The 26,576-nt window shown below is 42.9% G+C and overlaps 1 protein-coding gene across 1 annotated transcript in view; it reads right to left on the bottom strand.

The window, feature by feature from the left end:
* The window catches only part of LOC306935093 (contactin-associated protein-like 5), a 132,228-nt gene that overhangs the window by 63,513 nt on the left and 42,139 nt on the right, over positions 1–26,576 (bottom strand). The window contains exons 3-6 of the mRNA XM_079517950.1: positions 25,183–25,376; positions 9,085–9,232; positions 2,906–3,109; positions 1,277–1,461 (exon numbers count right to left, since the gene is read on the bottom strand). Coding sequence (XP_079374076.1) covers positions 1,277–1,461; positions 2,906–3,109; positions 9,085–9,232; positions 25,183–25,356 — 711 coding nt within the window. The 5' untranslated portion in view covers positions 25,357–25,376. The remainder of the gene's footprint in view (positions 1–1,276; positions 1,462–2,905; positions 3,110–9,084; positions 9,233–25,182; positions 25,377–26,576) is intronic.

The raw sequence follows: 26,576 nt of genomic DNA, 5'->3' as shown, positions 1-26,576 counted from the left end.
GGGGCCATGGACCCCCATAACTCTGAGAGTGTACGAGTTACAGACCTGTATGTGTCCATTTGGTTCTTAACTATCAATAATTCATTGATCGATTGAATTTATGTGGTGATAAACGGAGGGAGCACATCAGCACTTCCACAAATACAGCAGACAAAATCTCACAGAGGACAAAAGCACAATAAACCAGTTATGTTATGCTAATACAGCATCACAGTCATTTTAACCGCTTCATCAATATTTTACACGTTGGCTAATACGAAATAGCTGTGAGATTGTTTATCTGCTATTTAAACATTTTTGAAAAGTCCAATCTTCTCTTCTGGAGGTCCCTGGCACGAAACCATGTCAGATATATAATCATCAATGTGGCTTGGCACAAAATAATGGAGAAGTACTGATCTAGACAATGCGTGAGCACGCTGTGAATTTAACAACTGCTTCGGGGGGCGATACCGAATTTGCCTTGTGGGAAGTTGTGGCTTGTGCTCGGCGCTAGGCAGCATCATTTTAAATAATTAAATACATGTTGTTTTGCAGTAGTATTATCCAATACTATCCAGGTCCCCCCTCCCTGTCTCCAAGAAATGCATGCCATGAAAGATATACAGTATATATATATTTTTTATTTTCCTTCTCCCCAAGTTCTAAACAATTTTATGCTCCCCTCGGAAAGATTTGTGTAAGGAATACATTCATATTTTAGTTCTGTTTGCTTGTTATTATACTTCACCAAGCACCCCAGTTGAAGTTGATTTTAATCATGATCACGACTCAATGTTTGAAATCCAGGTCAGTACACATTTAACATAATGTTTTCATTACATCCTAAAACAGTGATATAAGCAAACATAAACTCAATCGTATCAAAATGGAAATGCATGCATTTTAATTCAGCCTGACCAGAAGAAGGGATAAAACATTAATGATAAAAAAATAATGAGCAGAGGGAGAGAGATATCAAAATCAAAAGGTTGAGGCATGAACCCCCCCCCCCCCCCCCCCATCCCCTATACATATCCCGCATTGCTGTCATGCAGAAACCTCTTAACTTTGAGTTTCTTTGTACAATGAATGCCCTATTGATCATACTACAGTGTCACAAAAACGCATCAAAGTAGCAGATCCACAACCTCGAAACGCGGCACGAAGTGACACATTTTGAACTTGTAGATCTGCTACTTTTGCCATTCTTGAATTTGAATCATGAGGTTTCCAACTGACTTTCCACTCTGTCAGTCAGAATCGTTTTAATGCCATATTTTTGTGTGGAACTCACCTCGTAGTCCACATCCAGGGAGTCTCCCTCTCCCTTGGTGCGGAAGTGCTGCGTGTGAGAGTCCACAGTGAGGTTGACCTGCTTGTTGAAGCGCTCCACCAGGACAGAGTGCCAGTGCTGGTCATCTAGAAGACTGCCCAGTGTGACGGCCACACGACCACTGCTGAACCTCAGCCTGGTGTCATCTGCAAAACAACAACAACACACCTGTAACCCAACCCCATCTCACAGAAATACGGTGAAATAGCATTACACTACTAGTACATTACACTGAAATACATTACACTAGTACGAAAGTGCAATTTCACCGTGGCTGTGTCGGGCTGGGTGAGTGAGTTCGGGTTTGACATTATTTACTATTCTGTCCATATCGGGTTACAACTCGGACAGGGCTGATTCGGCTCTACCGAACTTCGTAATGCTCGACACAGAAACTTGCGGTGGTGTCTCCCATGGCTCAAGTTCGGTAGAGATGGCGCCTCTCCGTCATTGTCTATGGGGAGGATTTCAGTGTCTGACATATGTACAGATTTTGGGGTTTTCTAGGCATGTATGTTCGGAATTGCAATGCCGTGCTATTTCACGGTGTTTGGGTGAGACTGGGTAGCGTAACCACTCTGACCAACCTCAGCAGATCTCTCTGTGAACACATAACCAGCTAAACCCTCTGTCAATGTTGCGTTCATACTGGAAACTACAAAGCTACTGCAGACCACTAGAGTTGCACCATGTTGAAATTATGACCGATATACAATCTCTGAATATTTGCAGAGTCATATCGGCCGATACCGATTCCGCAGTTAAGTAAGTAAATGTTATTTGTATAGCAGTTCTCACAGAGAGAACTCACAAAGTGCTTTACATACAACAGAAATAAAAACACGGCATGAAGCATTCAAATCATTAGAAATAACAACAAAAACAAACGAGCTCTCAGGAAAAACAGCAGACACATTTCACAGCTGGAGGAGAAACTCAAGGACATTCCCCAACTGCTTGTTTGAAACAGTTGTAAAGATTTTAGACGTGATATTGTATCACATCAAACACATTATAAACGACAGGGAATCATTTTGGAGGTTGAACCCAAGCTAAGGTTGAATTGAGGTAGAGAGCACCCAGGTTGATGTATAGAGAGAACAGTTAACTCTCACCCAGGTTGAGGTAAAGAACAGTTAACTCTCACCCAGGTTGAGGTAAAGAACAGTTAACTCTCCCCCAGGTTGAGGTAAAGAACAGTTAACTCTCACCCAGGTTGAGGTATAGAACAGTTAACTCTCACCCAGGTTGAGGTAAAGAACAGTTAACTCTCACCCAGGTTGAGGTATAGAACAGTTAACTCTCACCCAGGTTGAGGTAAAGGACAGTTAACTCTCACCCAGGTTGATGTAAAGAACAGTTAACTCTCACCCAGGTTGAGGTATAGAACAATTCACTCTCCCAGGTTGAGGTATAGAACAGTTAACTCTCAACCAGGTTGAGGTATAGAACAGTTAACTCTCACCCAGGTTGAGGTGAAGGACAGTTAACTCTCACCCAGGTTGATGTAAAGAACAGTTAACTCTCAACCAGGTTGAGGTAAAGGACAGCTAACTCTCACTCAGTTTGAGGTAAACAGTTAACTCTCACCCAGGTTGAGGTAGAGCGCCAGCTTGGCGCGGTGCAGCTCCAGGGTGATGTAATCCCCCCTCTGCCCCTCCCCGTGCAGCAGCACCCCCTCAGCCTGGCGGCTCTTGAAGCGCAGAGAGATCACGTCCTTCACCGTGGACATGGACTTCTGGTTGAACCGGTACAGCAGAGAGCTCCGGCCATCAAAGTCTGCCACGTATGACTCTGGAGAAGAGAGAGGATAGAAAGAGAGAGAGAGAGAGAGAGAGAGAGAGAGATAGAGAGAGAGAGAGAGAGAGAAAGAGAGCTTCAAGCATACTTTTACTACTGTACTTTTAGTTCGCTGGAGCGTTTTTTTAATACTATTTTGTCTCTGTTGGTTGGAAGCCTCCAAAACTGTTACTTTTCAGGATTCAAAAACTGCTAAAGTAGCACATGTACAAGCTTGAAATGTGGTGCGAAATGACGTCTTTCGTGCTTGTGGATCTGCTACCTGTATGATGCTGTAGTATGATCAAGTTTAATTATTAGAAAACATAAAAGTTACTTTGAAGATTTAGATTATATTACAAAACATACATTAACCAATTAAGCTCTATTTTACTTTGTCTATTAAAATTAGCCGATCTACAGTACAAGCTCGCAGCGTGTCGCATTGCGAGGTTGCATATATATGCAGATTTGAAACATTTTAGTAGCCTACTTTAACTTTAGTGCTGTAAGTACATTTTGAAGCCAACACTTTTGCCCTCAAGCAAAATGTTGAACACAGGCCTTTTACTTGTAACAGAGTTTATATTGCTGTATCTGATACTTTTACTTTTGATAATTCCAAGTACTTCTTCCACCACCATAGAAAATGGATGAATTATATTCCCCGAAGACTCTCCTTGGTAATGTGCGGATCGGATGCTCAACCATCACAGAGTCAGGCATTTAATGTTTTTTTTTCTTTGTCACATCCCCTGACCGGAGATGAAGTGTCCTCTCCAATTTCTCTGAGGCGAAATGAGTTTTTAACTCAAACTTCTGATTGGAACACTGGATGTACTCACTCACTGTTACTTCTCCCAGCTATGTCTATTTTTATCGCCATTCCTACAACTCCTTGAATCTCACTCCGGCAGATGTGGACAAAAAATAAAAAATAAATACACAGTAGTGTGCTACAAGGGAGAGGCAATGTAGAAGTTCTGAATACATTATATTTTCTGAAGGGCTTCAGCAGTGTAGGTTGGACTGTCTGAATAAATAATGCAATCTCCAACTTACACCTGCTATTTTAATGCAGCACGGCACAGAGTTGAGGGACGGTGACACGTGGAGAGAGAGAGAGGGGGGGGGGGGGGGGGGGTGCTCCCTACACTATGAAGAAGGCAAGAAAAGAAAAAAAACTGACATGTTTAGGGGAATTGTTGAGTTTATAAAACGGTATCAAAGAAGGTAAGGTTAGCAATGGGAGTTTAACACATTTCATGTAGAATGACCATCAAAATATCCTTTCTTTATTCGGCCACAATAATGGACATTATAATGTACAATGCATGGATATACAGTAGAATAAAGATATTACACTGTACGATATAGGCTACAGTAGAATATAGATATTATACTGTACAATGCTGTATACACAGTAGGAGAACATAATGCTTACTTCTATATATACAGCCACCTACAGTACTTTCAATGATGCTATTGACCTTTCCCTGCACTGTAATTCTACGCTCTTATTTTTCTGTTTCATATTTAGGCAACTCATTTTTATTTGTAGCTATTATATTCAACTCTGTTTATGTGGCGGTCTTAATGATGCTGTCTGGATCTGTCTTAATGCTCATTGAATTGCCTCGAGTTGAAATGAGCTCTACAAATGAACTTGCCGTAGCTATAATACAGCTATGTACTGTAGCTTATAGCAGTGTGTGGTTCTCAAAGTGGGGTCTGGGGACCCCCAGGGGTCCTTAGGGGGGTTCCAGGGGGTCCCCAGCAAAATAACTTAACATAGCATCACAATCATTTTAACCACTTCATCCATCTACAAGCAGATCTAAAAGTTCCAGGGGGTCTCCATGTCGCTACTTTTGACATCCCGCCGGTGTAATTTTTATGGCTGGTGGGGATATATTGTATCCCTGGTTCTGGTCAGACTGAGTTAAATATGTGCATTCACTTTTGGGAAATGTATACCGACTGATATCACAGCTCAACAATCTAATAAAAAATGCACTTACCACAGCATCAATATTTTGTCCGAATTTTTACATTGTATTTATTCATTCAACAATAGCTAAATTAGATCCACAATCTCACAACACAAGCTTGTAGATTGGCTATTTATCATATGAAGAAATGGCTAACTTGCAGGACCACAAAAACCTCCTCACAGAGCGATATGGTAGAACATGGGTGAGGGGCTCCATTAAACAAACTGTACATACAACAACACCACGCTCACAAGCGTAGAATTGAAGCCTTACAGTGACGGGACAGTGTAACAGCTTAATGGAAAGGGTTTTTTATGATTACTTTTTTGCGTGTGATGTTGGCGTATACATTTCCCTAGGCAGCAGCAGCAGCACCCTACAGCACCTCCTGACACAAACGCTTTCACTCTGTGCATTACCTCGTCCCTCATGCTGTTATCCTTTCATGAAGCAGTGATGTTAGGGCCACCTCTGTAGAGATTGGCACCTACTAGGATGGGACGGTGGTGGGATGTTAATATCGCTGTGCGCGGGCTCCAGAGGTTATTGTGCTTAGAAAGAAAACATCAACTGCTGAGCACACACAATGCCAGCAGCTAATAGAGACAGACAATGACAGCCTGCCGTGCGTTGAGAGGTATGTAGCTCCCTCCTAAGGTGCTACTAAATAAAATAAAGAGAGTGTGGTGGTGGGCGGGATGGAGAGGGGGATGTTGAGTTGACGCCACCAGGACGCACTCCGCCACACATTGTGAAGCACTAGCTAACTGGATGAGGATGGTGAATTATCGCACTGTGAAAGACAGTTATAATTATCCCTGAGCGAGCAGTTTTATAACCGCCAAGCCGTTCCACAGCATGCCTCCCCTGTATTAATGTTGGATGAATGTGTGCTCTGCTAATAAATGCTGCATGATTTGGCCCCTTATTTTCAACCCGCCGCACAAAATGAAACTCCTGAGTGTCTTTCCTCCTGTGCAAATAAAAAAAGAGTAGGCAAAGAGGAAGCCCCCCCCTCACACATTCCCATCCCGGGGGCCCTACACATTACCATTTTGATATGTCAAAAAATGATAAAGGAGCACTTAGAAGTAAAAAGAAAAGAAAAAGCCTAATGGGGTCATAATCGTTGGCGTGGAATTGTTGCGTTTTATACGTATTTTAAATGATTTACAAGCGTGCATATAACCCAAGCAGGATCAATGAAAAATTGAGAGGTTATATATAATTAGCATAACTGTTGTCTTTATAGCCTGAATTAGCACATTTTTAACTGGACTGTGCGCCCAACGCTGTTACTGGGAGAGCTGCAGAAATGAAGACTGAAGATGTTTGAAAGTAGGTCATTAAAAGATATACAGTGCATGTCTCTGATCCACTTTATAGCACCTTTCTACAGTAAGTCAACTATTGTTGGCACGCTGTGATCAGCTTGTAGATCAGCAACTGTTTGGACATTTGAACATTGGAAGTATATCGGATATACTGTAAAGCTCCACTAAGTACGTTTTAACTGCGATCCCTAGCATCCCTATACAGTGGTGAACGATTTGCCAAAAATAACATATCTACAAGCCCCGTGATGTGTTGCGAGCTTGTATAGATTGCCAATATTTCAGAAGGATGGAGTGAATTCTCCGGCAGTGGCAATCAGACTTGGCACTGCTGGGGGGAGGGACGGCACCAGCCGGGGAAGGTGGGGGAATTATGCAGCCTGGGTTCCAGCCTGATTCGCTGCGTTCCGCGGATCTGAAAATGTCACTTGAGTTGCAAAGTGACATTTTCAGATCCGTGGAACGCAGCGAATCAGGCTGGAACCCTAGCAGGCTAGGAATGATGACGCTCCACTGCCGCTCCGTTCGGCCGTTCCACGGCCGACACCTCCACTGCCGAGACATGTGTTTCCGGTTAAAAATCACCCATGTCTTCCGTGTGAGGTTAGGTTTCTGGTTTAAGGACTTCAGTGTTTTGTACCATACTATTGTATGTATAAGTACAGAACAAAGAATGTTTGCTTTCACCATCTTTGTTGAAGAAGAGTCTGGGCAATTAAGATTTAGTCTTACTAGAAACACTAAAAGTTTCTCACTGGTCACGGTTAAACTCACCCGTAGCTCCGGTTAAAAATCACCCGTAGCTTCCCTGTGAGATTAGGGTTAGGGTTTGGCGTAGGGTGTCAGCGCTGCGGGTGTTGTCGGCAATTGGCGGCGACTGCGCGGCATCAGCCGCTGCAGGAAAATGTACTCGCTCTTCCTCCTATATTTTCAGCTTAGAGCTTTAGCGTAGAACGGGTGGGGGATGAGGTTCAGACCCCCATAGGGACCCTGGTCAACGAAATATATATACGTTTTATATGCTGTTAATATAGCACTTTATATTCCATACAAATAAAAAGTAGCATTCATAAGCAACACATCCCAGCCTTCCCTGACTCAAGCTTATCTGATATTTTCACAACCAAACATAAAATGACTTGTCTTTTAGTTCTACTGGATGTCTTCTCTATAGTCCCTCCCTAACATTTGAGTCTAGTTTTTATTTGTTGACGAACTTGCCAATATATTTAGTCTTAGTTTTACTCGTCATAGCTCAGTTTTTATTTAGTTTTTATTTATTTGCCGTCTGTGAAAAAGGTAGTCAACAAACATTTTTCGTCATAGTTTTAGTTGACGAAATCAACATTGATAGGGACACAATGGTAAATGTGGTTAACAATTAAATTGTTGAGCTGTGATATCAGGCAGAATACATTTACCAAAAGAGAATGTGTGAGGGCTAATGTATCGCTGGGTGGTCATTGTTGATAGATAAATCACCGACAGGGTGATTTATCTATCAACAATGACCACCCATCCATACATTATAGCGCTTATTACACGGCTACTTAATACACAAATTAATAAATTGACCCAAAAGTGACAACAAAACAAAGTACTTCCTTTCTTACGGTAATGCAAGTATTCCAACTTGGCCCCGCAGAGCACAACGAGTCGCCTCTCATCATAAAAAAATCATAAAATCCAAGCAGCACAGCCAGGTGCTCCGAGCCTTTGATTAGACATGGGTCTGTTACCGTCTAGAGCGGATCGGTCATTATCCAGGCAGAAATAACACACAGCTGAATTCGGCAATTGACCAATCAAAATCAAGCATTCAACCAAGCCGTATATTAAACATATTTCAGTCTATTCAGTCTGACCAGAAACATTATCCCCACCGGCAATATTAATAACCAGAGGGGGGTAGTCTATATCAAAAGAGGCATGGGGGCCCCCCTGGAACCCCATCAAGGACCCCTGGGGGCCCCCGGACCCCACTTTGAGAAGCAGTGATTTAAAAGTGCATTATGATTTGAGTAGATGAAGCTGCACAACGCTAATGTCCACATTGCCCGGACGGATAACATTGTTGGGAGACATCCAAAACCACACCATGGCAAAGTGCATTGTGGGCCACTAAGACTGCCGGTAAGCCTTGCCATGGTGTTCACTGCCCCTACCACATCAGTAGTGGACAGTAATGAAGTACAATTAATTGAGTACTGTACTTTTGAGTATTTGTAGGCCTACTATTCTTTTTATTGATTATTTACTTCAAATACAGTGAAAATATAGCATATAGCAAGCACACAACGTGTCACATCAATAGTATTGATAATATTTGTTTTACATACAGCAATGCATTGATATAAAAATAATTACTTTGTAATTTATACTTTTGAATTCTTCCACATACTGTATGTAGTTGAAAAACATTTGACCGGGAGCAGGCCTACTGCATCTAGAGGTAAACTTGAACTTTAGTACCCCTGTAGTAGTATTGTATGCAAATGTTTGATGACAATGGACAATGGAAACCAGGCCTCTGGGGGCTTTTTTGTGTTATCCATTTTAGCATAGCCTTTGACCGGACTACCTGTAGGCCTACTGTTAATACACCTGCTAATAAAGTATCAAATCAATCAAATCATAAAGTAGGCCACGAGGCTTGACTCACTGTAGGAGCATCCGTACACCTCCACTCTGAGGCCCAGCCAGCCGCTGGGGTTCCAGTCCAGGGGAACGAAGCGCAGGAAGCGTGTCCTCACCGAGGGGGTCAGTCTGTTCTGGACCACGCCCTCCGAATTCATGTTCCCCACAAACTTCTGCACACAGAGACGGACAGAAAGACAGACATTAGGACACTTGAGCATAATCCTTGTTGTCGTGGCAGACACATTGTATTCTCCATATTTCAACTTGTAGATCTGCTATTTTCGGTATAGGCCATTTGGCCATACAGGGTTTCCACCTGACAGTGGCGATAATACTCATGCATGCTCGTCCATGTCTGTACGCGTTACAGACACAGACAGCTCAAGAAAAGGAACATCGGTTATGATGATGGCAGCCTAGCCTTCACAGAAAAAAGAGCTAAAAGAGCTGTGAAGAGTGACGGATGGAGACATTGTTCTGGGCAGTTTCTTCGCCATTCATACCCCAACCCGCCTCCCCCCCCCCCCCCCCCCCCCCACACACACACACACACACACACACAAAACTTCTGCTGACACAAACGGCAAAGGGAGAGGGGAGAGAGCTTCAGTATAAGACGCACGAAGCCCTAATGCATTCTCTAACTACGGTTACCTTAAGTGCACCTTGAAAGGCATGGAGGAGGTAAAGTGCAATGCAACTTTAATGTCGACTCATTTTACTGATGATAATCGGCCTTGAAGGACACAGGTTTTTGTCCAAAAGTTTGCAACGACCTCGGATCACGAAAGTAAAATGTGATTTATATTCAGGCTCGAGTTGATTTGCGGCAATGAACTGTATGTACACTTTGATTGATTGATTGAAAAATGTATTAACAGTTTGCAGAATTACAGTACATTTCAAGCACAAACTCAATACAAAGGCTGTTAACTGTGAGTGGACGACCCAATTAAGCATTACACTTGTTTACAACAGGGTCCACCATGTTCAATTCATCATGTGTGTGCACACTACAGTATGTGCACACACATGCACGCACACACACATGCACAATGAACTATGTAAGAATGTGCACACACATGCACGCGCACACACAAGCAATGCACGCACACGCGGACTCATGTTTGTATTACTGCACATCATTTTTAGGATGGCGAGTTGGCAACCCCTCACCCTCAAAATGTCCATTTCTGAAATTCTAAAAATGTCAATACCTACCACAATGTAGAAATAATGTTTCTACATTTCTACACCACAATGTAATAAAGTTACAAATAAACATCTGGTATTATATTGAAATTGTACTTAAGCAAGAGTACAAAAATATAAAATTATACTTAAGTACTGATAGTAAAAGTACTCATTTAGGAGAAAAAAAAATCACACTTGTGTGAAGTGAGGGGTGCTCTTATCATCATACATCACATTCCGTGCTCAGCCAATCAAATCATTTCCATGGTACACACAGACAGACACATAAAGCTGGGCATAGGAGGGGCTAGTGCACCTCAAAAACAGGAAGGGGGGGTCCCAGAGACACGGTGGAAAAGGGGTCTCAGAGGTACAGACTCCCCATGTTGAGAACCAGTGCTTTCAGACAAATGACATCAACAGCTCCTACGGCTTCCCTGATTGGCCGATGCAACACGCCGGCTTCGCAGATTGGCCGAAGGTTTCACGTGACGTTTGCACCGCTGTAGCCATATAAGAGGTAGTGCGCAGTGACAGAACTGCATTCTGGGGGGCACGGTGGCACAGTTGGTAGTGCTGTCGCCTCACAGCTAGAAGGTCCTGGGTTCGATTCCTGCTCGGGGCGCTGTGGGTGCTGGCGGCGTGTTTCCTCCTCCGCGTCATCAGTGCCCATACCCGAGGCGGGGTTGGCGAAAGGGCCTTTCTGTGTGGAGTTTGCATGTTCTCCCCGTGTCCCCTAGGGTAGGTACCCTCACAAAAAACATGCAGTAATCCTGGTCTCTAAACAAACTGCCTCCCCCTGGCCAGCCGGGGTGCCTGATGGAGGGGAAAGGAACTGGTTGGAATAACGTGTTCCTTCCACGCGCTACGTCCAACCAGGGAAACTCCCCCCTGTCAGGTGTAAAGGAGCAACGTGGACACTCAGGCATGAAGGAAGCATGAGTTCAAGTCCGTTGCTCTCCTCATGTCCCCCATATGTATAGCCCAGGATCACATTAGATAATTGACACAGTGGTGAAAAATGGGTTACAAAATCGTGGGATAAAAGATTTAAAAAAAAGAACTGCATTCTGGGACAGAAAGACAGAACTGCATACTGGGACAGAGAAGCAAGAAAATTCTGACTATAGAATGATCCGCTGGACCATACATCTGAGAGGAGGATCAGAGGGATGACACAATGCAGCTGTGGTGCTGCAGTACAAGCTGTACTGCTTTGGAGGACACTACAGTGATCATCACATTGATGTTCACATCTTCAACAGTGTCTTTATGCTGGAGGAGGACACTACAGTGATCATCACATTGATGTTCACATCTTCAACAGTGTCTTTATGCTGGAGGACACTACAGTGATCATCACATTGATGTTCACATCTTCAACAGTGTCTTTATGCTGGAGGAGCTTGACCCCAGTGACCCCTGGGAGAGGAGAACGTCGCCTTGAGGTTCCAGCCAGTCGCTGAGACCACACTGCTGTGCTGCTAAATATACAGTCTTAATCTAGGGAGGGACATGTAGAAATGTGCTTTATGCATTTGATGTCGACGCCCACAGATGGTTCAAACCCAGGGTTTCTGGGACTGTTCCAGAGGGGAGGCGTGACCACTCAGCCTGTGTCTTGGGGAAAGACATGTTTATCTGACTAGATATACTGTACTAATGATTTGTACAAGTTGGACACCAGCACAGTGGGCTGGTCTTTAACACCAGAGCCACCTGGTTCAGATCAGCACTCTTCCACCATCATCGGGACATCGGAGTGTTTGAGGTTCAGCCCAAGGGGAAGGGACCCTGCCCTGTCCAATGTATAATATGTGCTGTTGAATGGTGGGAGATCGTATCATCCTCTTTCTAGGATACGACGGCACAGTCTGCACACCCACTGATGACCTGCACATCTTAGTCTTGAATCCTTCTCTTAAGCCACTATGTAAGCTAGCAGTAGTACTGCAGTAGTACTGCCGTACTTAGTACTGCTAAGTACGGTCTGGAACAGTCTGAACTCCCCCCACACAACATCAGGTGGGAACTTTCAGCCATGACAACTGCATGTTAGAGCCAATTTAGTTATTTCTATCTCATTTATTGTTTTGCTTGGACACTCGTTGCTGCCCCCACTGTGTGGGCTATGAAATAATTGCCACCGCTCTCACAGCAGAGTGAGAGACTCAAATTTGAAGTCGCTGGGGCGACTCGATTTACATGGATTAAAGACTACATACACACGTATCGAGCTGTGGTGCATTTATAGATAGATAGATCATGCTTTGAAAATAGCAGATCTACAAAGCAACGCCACCAACATACGGAGCCAATCCAATTGGCCGAGGGGGCCACCGACATACGCAGCAAGCTCCCAAGTTGCACTCTGATTGGCCGAGCAACGCCACCAAAAATACACGATCCCTGCTTGGATTGGCCGAGGCAGTCACCGACATACGCAGCCGAAAACAGTACTTGCGCTCTGCTCGCGCAAGTAATTATTGGATGGGATCTCCCTGCCATGGACACACTCTATCACAGTCACAGCGCTGTAGGAGGAGAGCACAGAGCATCCTTTAAGGATCTAACCCATCCCGCTACCCCTCTGTTTGTGTGGAGGGACTCGGGACACAACAGGCCAGAGAGCTCAGCTCCACCCACACAACACGCTCTTTTATTCAATTAGTAGCCCAGGACATTGAGGACAGTAGTCAATATGAAGGATGAACTGAACCATGATCAGATGAACTTAACCATGATCAGATGAACTGAACCATGATCAGATGAACTTAACCATGATCAGATGAACTGAACCATGATCAGATGAACTGAACCATGATCAGATGAACTGAACCATGATCAGATGAACGGAATCATAATAGATCAGTGCTTTTCAACCAGTGGTCCTTGACGGGGTTCCAGGTGGTCCCCAGCTAAATGATGGAGTTGGTAATCAATTGGACCCTTATAAATCTTTTACTCTTTTACTCGAGCCCTTACGGGTCCATTTGGTTTCATATCACACACTCTCAAGAGTTCAATTATTGTTAAACACCGGCATTACTTAATTTACTTAAGTCTACACAATTAGAGAATGTAGAGGAATTGTTATTTTGATCAAACTTTTGCCTGTAATCTCTCCTAATGGTACCAATATCAATACAGCATGGAATCATGGACAAACAAAATATTCTTTAGTTTTGGGTCTGAGAGGCAAAAATGTCATGGTGGTCTGTGGCTCAAATAATGAATACATAATGGCCCTGATGTGAAAAGTTAAACCACTGTAATAGATGAATTGCACTTAGGAGTGGTAGGATGTAGGATTGTAGGTTATGTAGGATTGTATGTTTCTTTTCTCTGTCTTCTTTAAATGCTGACCTTGGGAGCTTAGCTCCAAAATGTCATATATGCACTTGTGCAAATGGCAAATAAAGTAAAATAAAGTCTATTCTTCTAAAAGTATTGCAAATTGGAAACACCCCAGTAAAGTAAAAGTTCGGGACATTAAGGCCTTCACTAGTATAGTACCAGCTCAGTGGCCTTGTGGTTAGAGTGTCCGCCCTGATACTGGGAGGTCGGGGTTCGATCCCCGGCCGGATCATACCAAAGACTCTAAAAAATGGGACCCAGTGCCTCCCTGCTTGACACTCAGCATCAAGGGTTGGATTGGGGGTAAGTCCCTGCGAAATACTAGCATCATGTCCAGGGGGTGTACTTGTACATCAAGCTGCCTCACGCTACAGAAACAGGAGATAGGCTCCTGCCCCTATGGGCCTCATGGCTCGGCAAGGCTACTTATTAGTATAGTAATGCGAGCACACACACACACAAGCAATGTGTTAATGCGGAACATTTTAATGTGGACCAGCAAATGTGGAAACGGTTCACTGTATAATATGATTGCATTATATTAATTTGCTTTGATAGGACATGCATGCATACGCTGCCGCACGGGCAAAACAAATTATATGTTTCATTTATGGCTTGAAGTCATTAGCATTGCGCCTGAAACTCAATGCCCTAGAGATATAGATAAAGGACTTCGCCGCCCACCAAACGGCACATTTTCAATTGTTGTCACAATGTAATCTGACACACGACACACACACGCACACACACACACCCGCCAGGGTTAAAAACCAATATCATTTATGACACTGAATCAAATTCAACCCTTTATCTGTCCGTCTATTCAATTTTGGAACAGCCATTAACGTGCATAGCGCCGATATGATGCAATCTCAGCGAAATATCTCCACAGAGAGCTGACCTAATCAGTGGTGCATGTACTCAAGTAGTAAGTACTGTACTTAATTACTTGGTCTGCTCTTTTCCCCTCCACACCAAACCTCTTCGGCAAACATAGCCAATCTACAAGCTCACAACATGTCTATTGTGTGCTCGTATATTCTATTTTTGGCCAACGTTCCCATGAATATGGTTTGACAGCATCTCCTTCTACCCCGCAGAGATGATACCACCAGGCCTCAAACATAACTTCTTAGATGAGGAGACCCATGGTGCTACAACTGAAAAAAAAACATCACAAATCCATATAAACTGTATTAACATTTAATCTAAGAAACAGTTGCATCATGGCCCGGGGCTTCATTCATGGCTTTTTAAAAATGCAGCATCGTTTTCCATATAATCTCATGTGACCAACCGGGTCTATTTCATCTCCAACCGAGCCATGCATGCCGTGTCCCGGGATGCCCCTTGTTATTAAGAAACCGGCAGAAATACTGTATATCCTTGTTGTTATGTGGGAAACCTCTTATCGAGGGCTTGGAGGCTGGAGTGCAAAGGCATATATATACGTGAAATGTTGAGAATGTCTACAGTAGAGCTTTTCATTGACTGGAATTATTTAATTAAAAACATATTTAAAAGCAACCTATACACGTTTCAAGCTTGTAGATCTGCTTCTTTCGCCATCTTTGAATTTGAAACCTGAAGAGTAACAGGACATTATGTTTCCACTCGACAGAGACCATAAACACTCCCCACACTGGCTTCATTATTTTTTTATTCTCGTATATCGACTTCTGAGTGGCCTCCCTTTCCACGTTCATTAAGGCTTCCTTTTACGCCTTGCTCCTCTGGTGGCGATGATGAGCAGGGTCCTCATCAACACTTACATCAGCTGATTGCTCGCCTAGTTGCTATTTATATCCCCCGTTGGGAGAGCATGTGGGTTCTCACATGACTTTAAAACACTTATAGCACTTTGGCACCCATGCTCCGATGCACACAGTGAGGCACACAGGGGACTGGATGCACACGGCTGATCACTGTCGCAAAAAAAACAGGCAAAGGGAAATCTTTCACACATTGAACCTATTGATGTGCCGTGTTGGAACAAATACTCATGTTTTACTTTAATTTAAAAAAATGTTTTTGGTCATTTTATCATCTACACAGGCTTTTAAAATCACACCCGTGTGAAGCAAGTGGTGCAACTCCGTGTGGGCGTCCCCGAAACTTCCAACCCCACAGGAACGCGCCCAGGGTGCCGACCCGGTTCTGGCAAGCCGCCCCGCGTCCGAAACGGTCGAGAAATGACAGAGTTACAGTGTGGGGGTCCCTCTACTGTATTGTACTGTACTGTACCCGAAATCATCATATATACGGTTAATATGTGTGTGTGTGTGTGTGTGTGTGTGTGTGTGTGTGTGTGTGTGTGTGTGTGTGTGTGTGTGTGTGTGTTAGGCTGCGCAACAGTGACACTTGGTTGTGAAAACCAACAAAACGCTATTTTTGTGCTCAGACCCAGCCAGGGACGGACACAGCCAGCCAGCCAGCCACCCACAGACACACAAAGCTGCATAAGGAAGTGGTTGCACCACTTAAAAATAGCTGATGTACAAGCTCACAATGCTTTGCATTTTCAACACATGAGCTTATAGATCAGCTTCAAATGGACAGTAAAACTAGCTAAAAATTGTAGTACTGTACTTTGTACTTTTTTACTTAGATTAATTACATTTTTATATACTTAGATAGTAGAATAACATAGTGAGTACTTCTTCCACCACTGTTACCTACCTAATACCCATCGTCCCTCTTCCTATACAGAATACTATAAAATGATGGAGCACACACAAAAACATAAAACATTCAACTACTGCTTTACACCTGAAAGACTGATATAACAACTAAAACTGAGATGGTCTAATCTTTGTTTGGCAAAGCCATTTTCCCATCCCTAGGTCTTCTCTGGAAGCAAAAGGAGAACTTTGCATGGTCCCTGGAGTCATGGCGGACTTGGGTAGGTGTCAAAACGTCTCTGTCTGACTCGGGTGGAAACCTCATATGTCCATAACCTTTGCGGCGCGATTTGAGCTTGTGGAACTGCTTTTTGATGCATTTGTGGGCCACTGTAGTATGATCAAGTAGTAGGGCGTATAGAATAATGGTAGATAGGAGGTTTCTTGCCGGACAGCAACGGAAAGAAGATGCACCTGAATACCATCGTTACCGTGGGGGGTTACAACTTACAGTGGAGGCTAAGACAAGCAAAACTCTCCCACGGGGCACACGGCGGAGCGTCTTCTTTTATTCCACTGCCTCTGATTTTCCGCTACAGCGGCACATAGGCAAACATCAGAGTGAGGGAGATCTATTATTTACTCTGCTCAATGAGGGGGAAAACGCGGCACAGCACCTGGGACAATAACTTTGAAAGACGAAGTGTCGTGACGCGTGAGGAGAGAGACAAGATGATAAGAGTCGTTCCCACGTCATCCTTAAAGCCCGTCGTGTGCCATTATGTCAACCCAGAGATGCATGGGGTTTACCGATCGTTAAAACCAGAGGTGGTGGACAAAAGTACTCCAGTACTTGAGTCAAAGTACAGATATACAGTACCTGCTGGTCAAATATTACTCAACTAGTGAAAGCTGCTCAGTGAAATTGTTACTATTGTGTTAAAGTACTGAAGTACTTACTTCAAAAAATATGCTTAAAAAAAGTAAATTTTCTATATCAATGCATTGATTGTTGGCATTAAAATTAAGATTTTCCACAAATTTCAATAATAGTGAAAATAGCAGAACTACAAATTCACACGGTTGTAGATCGGCTAACTGTGGAGTCAAAAGTACAATATGTCTTTGATATGTAGTGGAGTAAGTAAAGTATCAGAATATACAAATAAAAGTAAGTACGTACTTACTTACTCATTTACTTACTTAGTCTACCACTGGTTAAAAACTTTTATGTTTGAATACACAACAAATCTGAACCACAGTGAGCCCTGTGAAATTAAAACATCTTCCAGTAAACCGTATGTGTTCCTCGTATTATTATTATTTATTACTTTTTCCAAACACATACATTCATAATGAATCGCCCAACAGCAATAGCATAATGATTTCATGTAGCGCAATACTGTAAGGACAGCATAATGCAATCATACGATAACTCTCGTTATTCTAACTGAATCAATTACACTGGAGCCATGGTTTCAATGCTTCTAGGCAGCCAACCACCACCCCCTCCTCTTCCAAGTCCATGGATGGATGCAGTGGAACGTAAATAAGGTGTCCGCTTCTGAATGCATCTGTTTATCCGACCATGCATCAGACAAGCTCCCCATCGAAGGCCAACAGCAAACAGCAGAAGGGTTATAGAATGGATTCAGTCCTCTGAAGATCCATGGTCAATTAAAAATGCAACACCTTCAAAGTTATTTGCCTGAATGAACCAAATGAGTCAGTGGTTTCTTCATCAATTAAGACCCACCACGGACGTCCGCCATTGACCAGCAAGAACAATGCTCTAAAGCCCATCCAATCTTGCAATGGGTAATAGACTCTATATTGATCACCCTTGAGGCTTTGCTGTGCTTCCTTCCATGTAATGCTCTGCTTTTGTTTATGCTCTGTCACAGACGTTGTCGCAGAATCGAAAAGTGCTGATCTATAAGCTCGCAACGTGCCGCGGACGCGACACGTTGCGAGCTTATAGATCTGCTATTTCCAAGACAGAGGCAAGTATGGCATGGTGCGCCGCCGCGCGACAGGGAAGCATAAATCGGTGCTTAATGGAGGCCAAGAGAGCCGGGCCGGGGGATGACAAATGTAGTGGACGGAGGGAGAAAACGATCTGACTGGACGTTTTTTTACGAGGTCAGTCAGAGGTAAGGAGAGAGCCTCGTAGCTCTGGCCAGTTCCACATCGAATTAGTCATTCTGTTCTTTTTGGAAGCGAGACAAACACGAAGCACCCATACTGTCTGCAGCCCACACACAGAAAGGCCCAGTGAGGTTCAGTAATGAAAACTCACATGGTGGCTGCTGCTCACCAGCTGCATTTGTATGCAGCCCAAACCAACCAACCAGCTCTCTGGTCCTTTCATAACGTCTTTGATCCTGGGACCGCGGGTGGAAATGATCAGCATGCATGTCAACGAACAATGAATAGTAATGCTTTTTCTCTCTCTTCTTCTTCTGTGTCCGAGCTTCTGCCACCATCTCTCTTCTCCTGAATATACACGAAAGAAATAAATTGTTGCGGTCAGGCGGAAAACCTTGTACGTCCAAAACGGTTACAGAAAAAGGAAAAAGAATTACCGGTATTCCAATAGATCCAGTGTAGTTATTATTTAGTCAAAAGCTCTTAATAATACTTTTAAAGCGTTAATACTTTTCATTGGTTCAATATTCATAAAACTCACAGCCACACTTTCACTTTCACGTTTTAATTGACAGCAACAACAGTAGATCTACAAGCTCACAATGCTTCACTTAAAGACGCATTGTGAACTTGTAGATCTGCTATTTATCTTACTTTTGTGTGACACTGTAGTATTACAAACTAAAAGGTTTAAATATGGAGATACAAGGTTTCTGCCTGAGAACGACATGTACAGACATCAAAAGACTCTGTGACACCATTCACAGAGAATTACGATGAGGGCGAACCCTGTGAAACCTTTTTAGCACAATGGCTTGAATGGGTGACATTCTCCTCTCCTTATCAAGGATACAGTCTCACAGTGAAACGAGTGAAATCCCCTTGAGCAGCGAGCAGATAGGTTTAATAAAGAGAGGGGTTGAATTCATGTGGCTCAGAAAGGAGCCATCTGAGAGAGATAGGCTTTAATTTTGAACGTGAATTATGTATTATTGATTAGCCATTTTATATAATGGCATATATTTTTTCTTCTTCTTTTGAATTTGGACAAGCAATTAGGGGTCTAGACAAGAGCCCTTTGAAATGTCTTCTCGCAGTCATGATGTCTTAACACCTGCACAAGAACTTATCTCATTTTGTAGCATTTTCTTGCAGATGGAAGTTAATTCATTTCATTATGTTACAGACATGTACAATTTATCATTTCTTTCTAGGTTCCATATACTGTGTGTATGTATGTCCTATTTTAAAGCCTGTGGATGTACATCCTTTGCAAAGAAATGGAAATGATTGTAATTAACATCCATACAGCCGTCTCATGTACAACTAATTATAATGTGTGAATGCTGTGGTATGTACTGCGAAAGCCCCAGAATGTACTGTTCTGCGAGTCGTCATTCAAACCAATGCTAGACTTGTATAACTATGTCCATAATTGGATTGCAATGTCAAACTATGAATCAAGACATCAGAGACACACACTTCCCGCAGATTGCATACACTGTGAGTTTGAAAACATGACCAACAGCTAAAAAGAATCCAATACCTACTGGGAGAAATACAACAATGTGCGAACACAGCAGCAAGATTTGTGAACTGTTGCGATAAAAGAAGCTTAGCTAATGGAATATAACCACCCTAAGGACTACTAACCATCGAGTGTCCCTCACTATCTGTACCGAATAGACCTCTAGACCTAGTGCACATATAAACATTATCTGTATTCTGTACCGAGTTGACCTCTAGACCTACAAAAGACACATTGGGAAAATAGCCGATCAGCATCACAGGAGACGTGGTTAAAATCTGGGGTAGAAATGGATCATACTGTAGTGTACAATACCTGAATAAATGCGCACGCACGCACGCACGCACGCACGCACGCACGCACGCACGCACGCAACACACACACTCTCTCTCTCTCTCTCTGTCTCTGTCTCTGTCTCTCTCTCTCTCTCTCTCTCTCTCTCTCTCTCTATGTGGAGGATGTTGAGGGATTTATTTCCTTGGTCTAGCAGCTGATTTGTAGACAAAAGCTAAAGCAGCCAATGCAAATAACCTGAGAAATGGTGTAATTATGTTCATCTTTGCTACCATTTGTTAGAACTCTGGCAGTACTATAGTAGCATTCTGAATGAGCTGTGCTTTTTGTTGAGGCCTTCTTGTACCTACGGGAAACAAACTCATGAATTTGTTTTTGCTAGATTTCATACACTTAAACCACCGGAGTTGAAACTGACACTTCATCTACACTGAATCTCTTGGCAAAAAAAAACTGCCAATCTACAAGCTACACACAGAGCTTGTAGATTGCATATTTTTGGTGCGCAACATGCTTTCATAGAAGACATGCTGGATTCCATGGAATCCAAATGACTGAAATCAGTCGTGGCGACTGAGAACTTTTACCCATTCTGGGCGGTAACCCATTTTGGTGTTCTAACCCTTCTGGACGGGAACCCCTCTTGGAGTTCTGTACAGTATGTACAGTATCCAAAAATTTAAACATTTTGATGCTGAAATATTTCAGTTTTTCAGAAAACCTGGATTTAGAAGCGTTTTTAGAATCGGCCTCAGTCCAAAATGGGTTAATCCATGTGTGACATATTTATTGAAATGTGTATGCCTGTCACAATAATTACATAATTGACCGTGTCACAATTATTTGAGTGAGATAATCGCAATTACTTTTGCATAATCGTCATGCTCATTTCCATGTTGAAAGAGATTGTCTCCCAAAAAACAGTGAATGTTAATGTATATGTGAATATGTTTACAAATCAATGCTAGCCCTACAAATGTGTTTGGATACTGCAGCCGATACGGTCTCCTCAGGCTATGGGATGTCAAATCTACACTTGTCCGGGATATGGGATCCAAAATCCATGACATTCATGGATGATTGAGCCAATGAATGAGTTTTATATTGCTCCTATTTTAATCATGTAAACATAGCCAGAACTATATACCGGTAGTGCTGCAGTACTGTACTGTTTGTGGGATGCACACGCAGATCCGACACACCAAAGATCCGACATGCGTGCTTGCGGTTCGGGTCAGGTTAGGGTTTGAGGTAGGTTGTCGATTTAATGACACTCGGACCAATAGTATCTCTTTACTATATTTGAGTATTTTATTTTGTTTTTAAATGTAATAATTTCAGTGGTCTGTACTGAAAATCAAAGGGGGGAATGAGTAGAGAAAGAAAGCAGAAAAAAAATGTTTAGAAGAAGCAAAAATAGCCATATAGTATACAGTAGAGTAGGTGTACAGTGAATCACAGTAGATATAACAACATATGTATTAATATGCAGGGAGAGAGGCTGGGGAATTGGGAATTGGCTATACTAAATTGGGACTTGAAGGGGAGAAAATGTTTTTCTTTTGTCTTGAAGGGGCACAATATGTCATTATGTCTGCCCACGATCTCTGTGATTCATACAGTAGGCTACGTTTGTTTACCTCAGTCACTGATACTAAAATCTGATATTTTATTTTTATTTTTTCTATGAACCTGTGACTTGACACCCATACTGTTATAAAACGGAAATAAAAAGATTTTGAAAAGAATATGCAGGGGCATTGTGCAGAGTGTACATAATTGCATCAGAATGCACAAACAAATAAGAGACAGGGGACATGAACAGGCTCACGGACAGATGAAATATGTACATATACTGTAGGCACAAAACATGTGGGTGTGTAACATGCTCTGTTGAATACAGAATTGTTTGCAGGGAGGCTAGTAGCCACAACATAATGTGGTACATTTGTTAGATTAGCCAACAGCTGACAAAAGTACCGTAATTCCTCAATTATGCTCAAGCATAAGAGAGAGAGAGAGAGAGAGAGAGAGAGAGAGAGATGTAGTGGTGTACAGTAGTTCATCAAAGTCATGGATTTGAAAACACCTAAAACGAGCGGACAAAGTAGGCTGACCTGATCTGACCTCGCTCAAATATTAGTTTACTAAGTATAGAGGGTTCAAGAGGTTAAAACTTTGTTTCCCATACAATCTGTGAGTAGGATTCACATCACAGATTGTATGGTAAATCGTAACAGTAAACTCATTGTAAATGTATGAAATTAAACTGTAAAAGTGTAAGCAAAGCAACAGTCCTTTGTGCCAGTAGCCACAACCAAGCATGTGACCCCCACACGTTCTGCTCTGTGATACAGATAGTTACAGTTATTGATTGATTGACTGATCATTCAATCAAACAGGCTCTGAAAATGCATGTAGCCCTTCCATATAAATACAAAACATACATGAACCACTGAAGCCCCATTTAATACTATTCCACACACTGTCTTCCCTTACAAAAAAATATAGTTTAATGCATGCATTAATGTAGTTTAATGCATTTCAGTTTTACAAAATAATAATTCCAAGTGAAGACAGTGTACGGGACTCGTCACGTTCATTACTCAGCTGTCAGGTGTGCAGAAGGACCTTTTATCCATGCGATTTCGGCTCACAATTCCTGAGCTTGTAGATCGACAATTTAATATCAAAACGGTTTGAGAATTTCCTCAAGTAGCATTTCGAATACAGGCCTTTCACTTGTAAGCTGAAAAAAATATATATACAATCTGAGTATCTTTTCCACTACTGGCTGCTGAGCCAACACAAGGCTCAGGCGCTGACTCATGGTATTTTTGGTCAGAGGTCTTATTTAGCGATGCCATTCTATAGTGTGAAAGTGTGTGAAAGTGATTCAGATCTGCTTCCGCAGGCCAATAATTCACAGCTAAGATTTAGTCCACTGAAGCTTGAAGGATACACACCTAAACACCATCTGTCCATTATCATGAGACGTTTTGACATTGGTCATTTATTGGTCTCTGCCGGGTGGAATCCTCATATGTCCAAAACTTGTACTTTTCAGGATTCAAATACCAAAATAGCTAAAGTAGCAGATCTATAAGCTCATATAAAAAAAATCACACCCGTGTGAACTGAGTGGTGCAAGGTCTTATATAGCCTGATCAGCTGTGGTCTGACGTAATGTCAGTGACCATGGTAACCATGCTCACCTGTGCACGGACACGTACACAGGTACACAAACATAGATACAGACAAAGCTGGTTGTTGGAGTGGTTTGCACCACTCAAAAATCAGTGCAAATTGACAATAAAGTACTATATCATATCATATCATCAAAGTGTGTCACTTCGCACCACGTTTCAAGCTTGTGGATATGCTACTTTTGATGCTTTGGTGTGACGCTGTAGCAATAGTATGATCAAGCAGGGCGTTCATTTACAACAGTGGTTTTCAACCAATGGTCCGGGGACCACCAGTGGTCCTTGAGGAGGTTAAAGGTGGTCCCCAGTTGAGCTAAATGATGGAGAGTTGGTAACCAAATGGACCCTTATAGATCTTTAACTCAGAGAGCGAGTATCACAGCGCCTGTAGCAGGCGCTGTGATACTCGCGGTCCACTTTTTTCACCACCGACCGAGAGAACAAGCACCAGTGGTGTCAACACACACGGAATGGTTTCATAGTAAGATGCGATTAAGGATATTTGGCTCTTCAAAGTAAGTGTTACACGCGATAAAACCCTGGCAGTACGCGATCGAGGGATGAATTAATGCTAGCGGTAAATGGGTTTTAATTTACAAGAAGTCTACACAATTAGAGAATATAGAAAAAATGTTATTTTGATCAACGTTCTCTCTCCTATAGTACTATTAATTCAGTATGGAATTGTGCAATGTATGCAATCATGACAACAAAATATTGTTCAGTTTAGGGTCTGAGAGGATAAATCTCATCAAATAGTGGTCCGTGGATCAAATGCAGAATAAATAAAGGGCCTTGATATGAAAAAGGTTGAAAACCACTGATTTACAAAAAACACAAAAAGTTATATATGGAGATGAGAGGTTTATGCGCAACATTTAAAGTGACCAGATTTGACTGAGAGCCTGCCATCGTGCAACCTCCAGCTTTTCACCAGAGGAGAAAAACTGAATTTATTTATATTTTATCCCAAATGAGTTAATAGCACAGGCAGACTCTTCACATACTAGACTTCACATACTAGAGCTAGGTGTAATGTTAGAGTCCACAGAAGTGAACCTTTCAAGCCGGGTTTTCTAAACTCGCTGTTGAACAAAACGAAAAATCCAATGGCAGTCCCTCAGTCAAATTTGGCAATGATGTAACATAAACAATGTCAGGATGTGTTATGACATGGATTAGGGCTATCCTGCCCACCATAGCAGTAACTGTAATACAATTTTGGAAATGACAGATGAGGCGGAAACAAATGCAAGATGAAGTTGACAAGAGACGAAGAGGCGTTTCCGTGTTTTGGGCAAATTTGTCAGCGGTTTTCGTGCTGCATTGCAGTGCTGTCATCATGACAACTGAATTTCTCTTGTGGTGTCAATAAAGATTTGTAATAATAATAATAATTATTATTATTATTATTATTATATACATACAGTATTACAGTATATAAAATATATATATAATGTCAGGTATATAATAATAGGTGAGCTCCATACAGTATATGGAGATCTAAGGGTGGCAGCGGGGGCAGTGTCTTGAGTGTACAGTGTTTGATGAGGGCCGGGCATTAATTTCCGGGCCTGTAGGTGATGATCCAGTCTCCTCCATGTATGGCTATCCAGTTTGATGAGCTCAGTGTCGTGATCTTCATATATGGAGACGGCCATATATGGAGAAACTACTGAAAAACAACTCCTGACAGCACATTCTATCATTATCTAGCATGGGCAAAAAAATCTACCATATGACAGGAATGGTCAAACAGAACAGAGACTCACCCCTACTCCGTCCTCCTGCCGGTGTTGTTTCCAGGCCCGGCCCGTATCGCTGTAGAGCAGCAGGAAGCTGCTGACCCAGTCCGAGCTGTCGTAGCGCCCCTGTGTGGCCACAGCCGTCACCTCCACCCTGTCCCCGAGGTCCAGCTGCAGCCAGGGCTGTGCGTCTGTCAGCATTGGAGACCAGCCGCCCGCTCCTGAGGAGGAGAGAGATGCAAACAACCACGGTTAGATTTGTAACGGAGCAGCAGGGGTGGTATTGCAGTGGCTGTACCGCAATGTTGTGCTGAAAAGAGAGCGGAGCCAAAAGGCAAAGCTCTCACTATACCGAGGAATCTTCGTTCTTACTCTAACCTATGGCCATGAAGTGTGGGTCATGACCGAAAGAACAAGATTGCGGATACAAGCGACCAAAATTAGTTTTCTCAGACAGGTGGCTGACTGGCATCCGTGAAAGACTCGGGGTAAATGGTAAATGGTAAATGGTGCATTTATATAGCGCCTTTATCCAAGGCGCTTTACAGATATTGTGCATTACATTCACCCATTCACACACACATTCATACACCGATGGCAGCGGAAACCATGCAAGGCACAAACTAGCACATCGGGAGCAATTTGGGGTTCAGTGTCTTGCTCAAGGACACTTCGACAGTAACTCTGGGGAGCCCGGGTTCGAACTGGCAACCTCACGGTTCCCATCCAGCCACTCTACCCCTGAGCCACCGCCGCCCACGGGGTAGAACTGCTGCTAGTAGTAGGTCCAAGGAAGAGCTAAGTCTAAGTGATATAAAACATGACTAGGCTGTGAGATCATTTTATGTGTTTTAAATCTCATGCGTAGGTTTCTATAAATTATACCTGCAGTGTGAGTGTGTTGTATGTGAATGGCTGTGGGAGCTGATTGGTTCCAGCACTTCTGGAGGGACAATTAAAAGGCAGGTTTTCCCAGCTGGACTGCTAGCCGACAGTCAACACATTCCATTCCATCGTGGTTGTTCAGGTTTCCCAGCTTTCCTGAAACTACCTGCTCTATAAGGCCTCACTCAGACCTTTACTGCACTGCATTGCTGTTGTGAGTGTCATGGCCGCCCCAATGCATTTCCAATGGAGGTCACATGGTCTGTTGTATGGCTTTCAGCTGTGTTCCGACTGCCCCCTCACACAACACAAATGTTGTGTCAAACCATGTGACCTCCATTGGAAATGCATTGGGGCGGCCATGACACTACACAACAACAGCAATGCAGTGCAGTAAAGGTCTGAGTGAGGCCTTAGGAAACTCAGCTTGAACACACAATACACACGCAGCACTGAACAGATGGTACATAGCAACTGTTATTGCAGTGCGTGTGTCACTCTTGCATTTGCAGTGCACAGGCATTTGTGTGTGTATG

Source organism: Electrona antarctica (assembly GCF_951216825.1).
Source record: "Electrona antarctica genome assembly, chromosome: 13".
Classification (NCBI taxonomy): Eukaryota; Metazoa; Chordata; class Actinopteri; order Myctophiformes; family Myctophidae; genus Electrona; species Electrona antarctica.
Note: the sequence above shows the minus strand (reverse complement) of the source record. Positions and strands in the feature narration are given on the sequence as shown.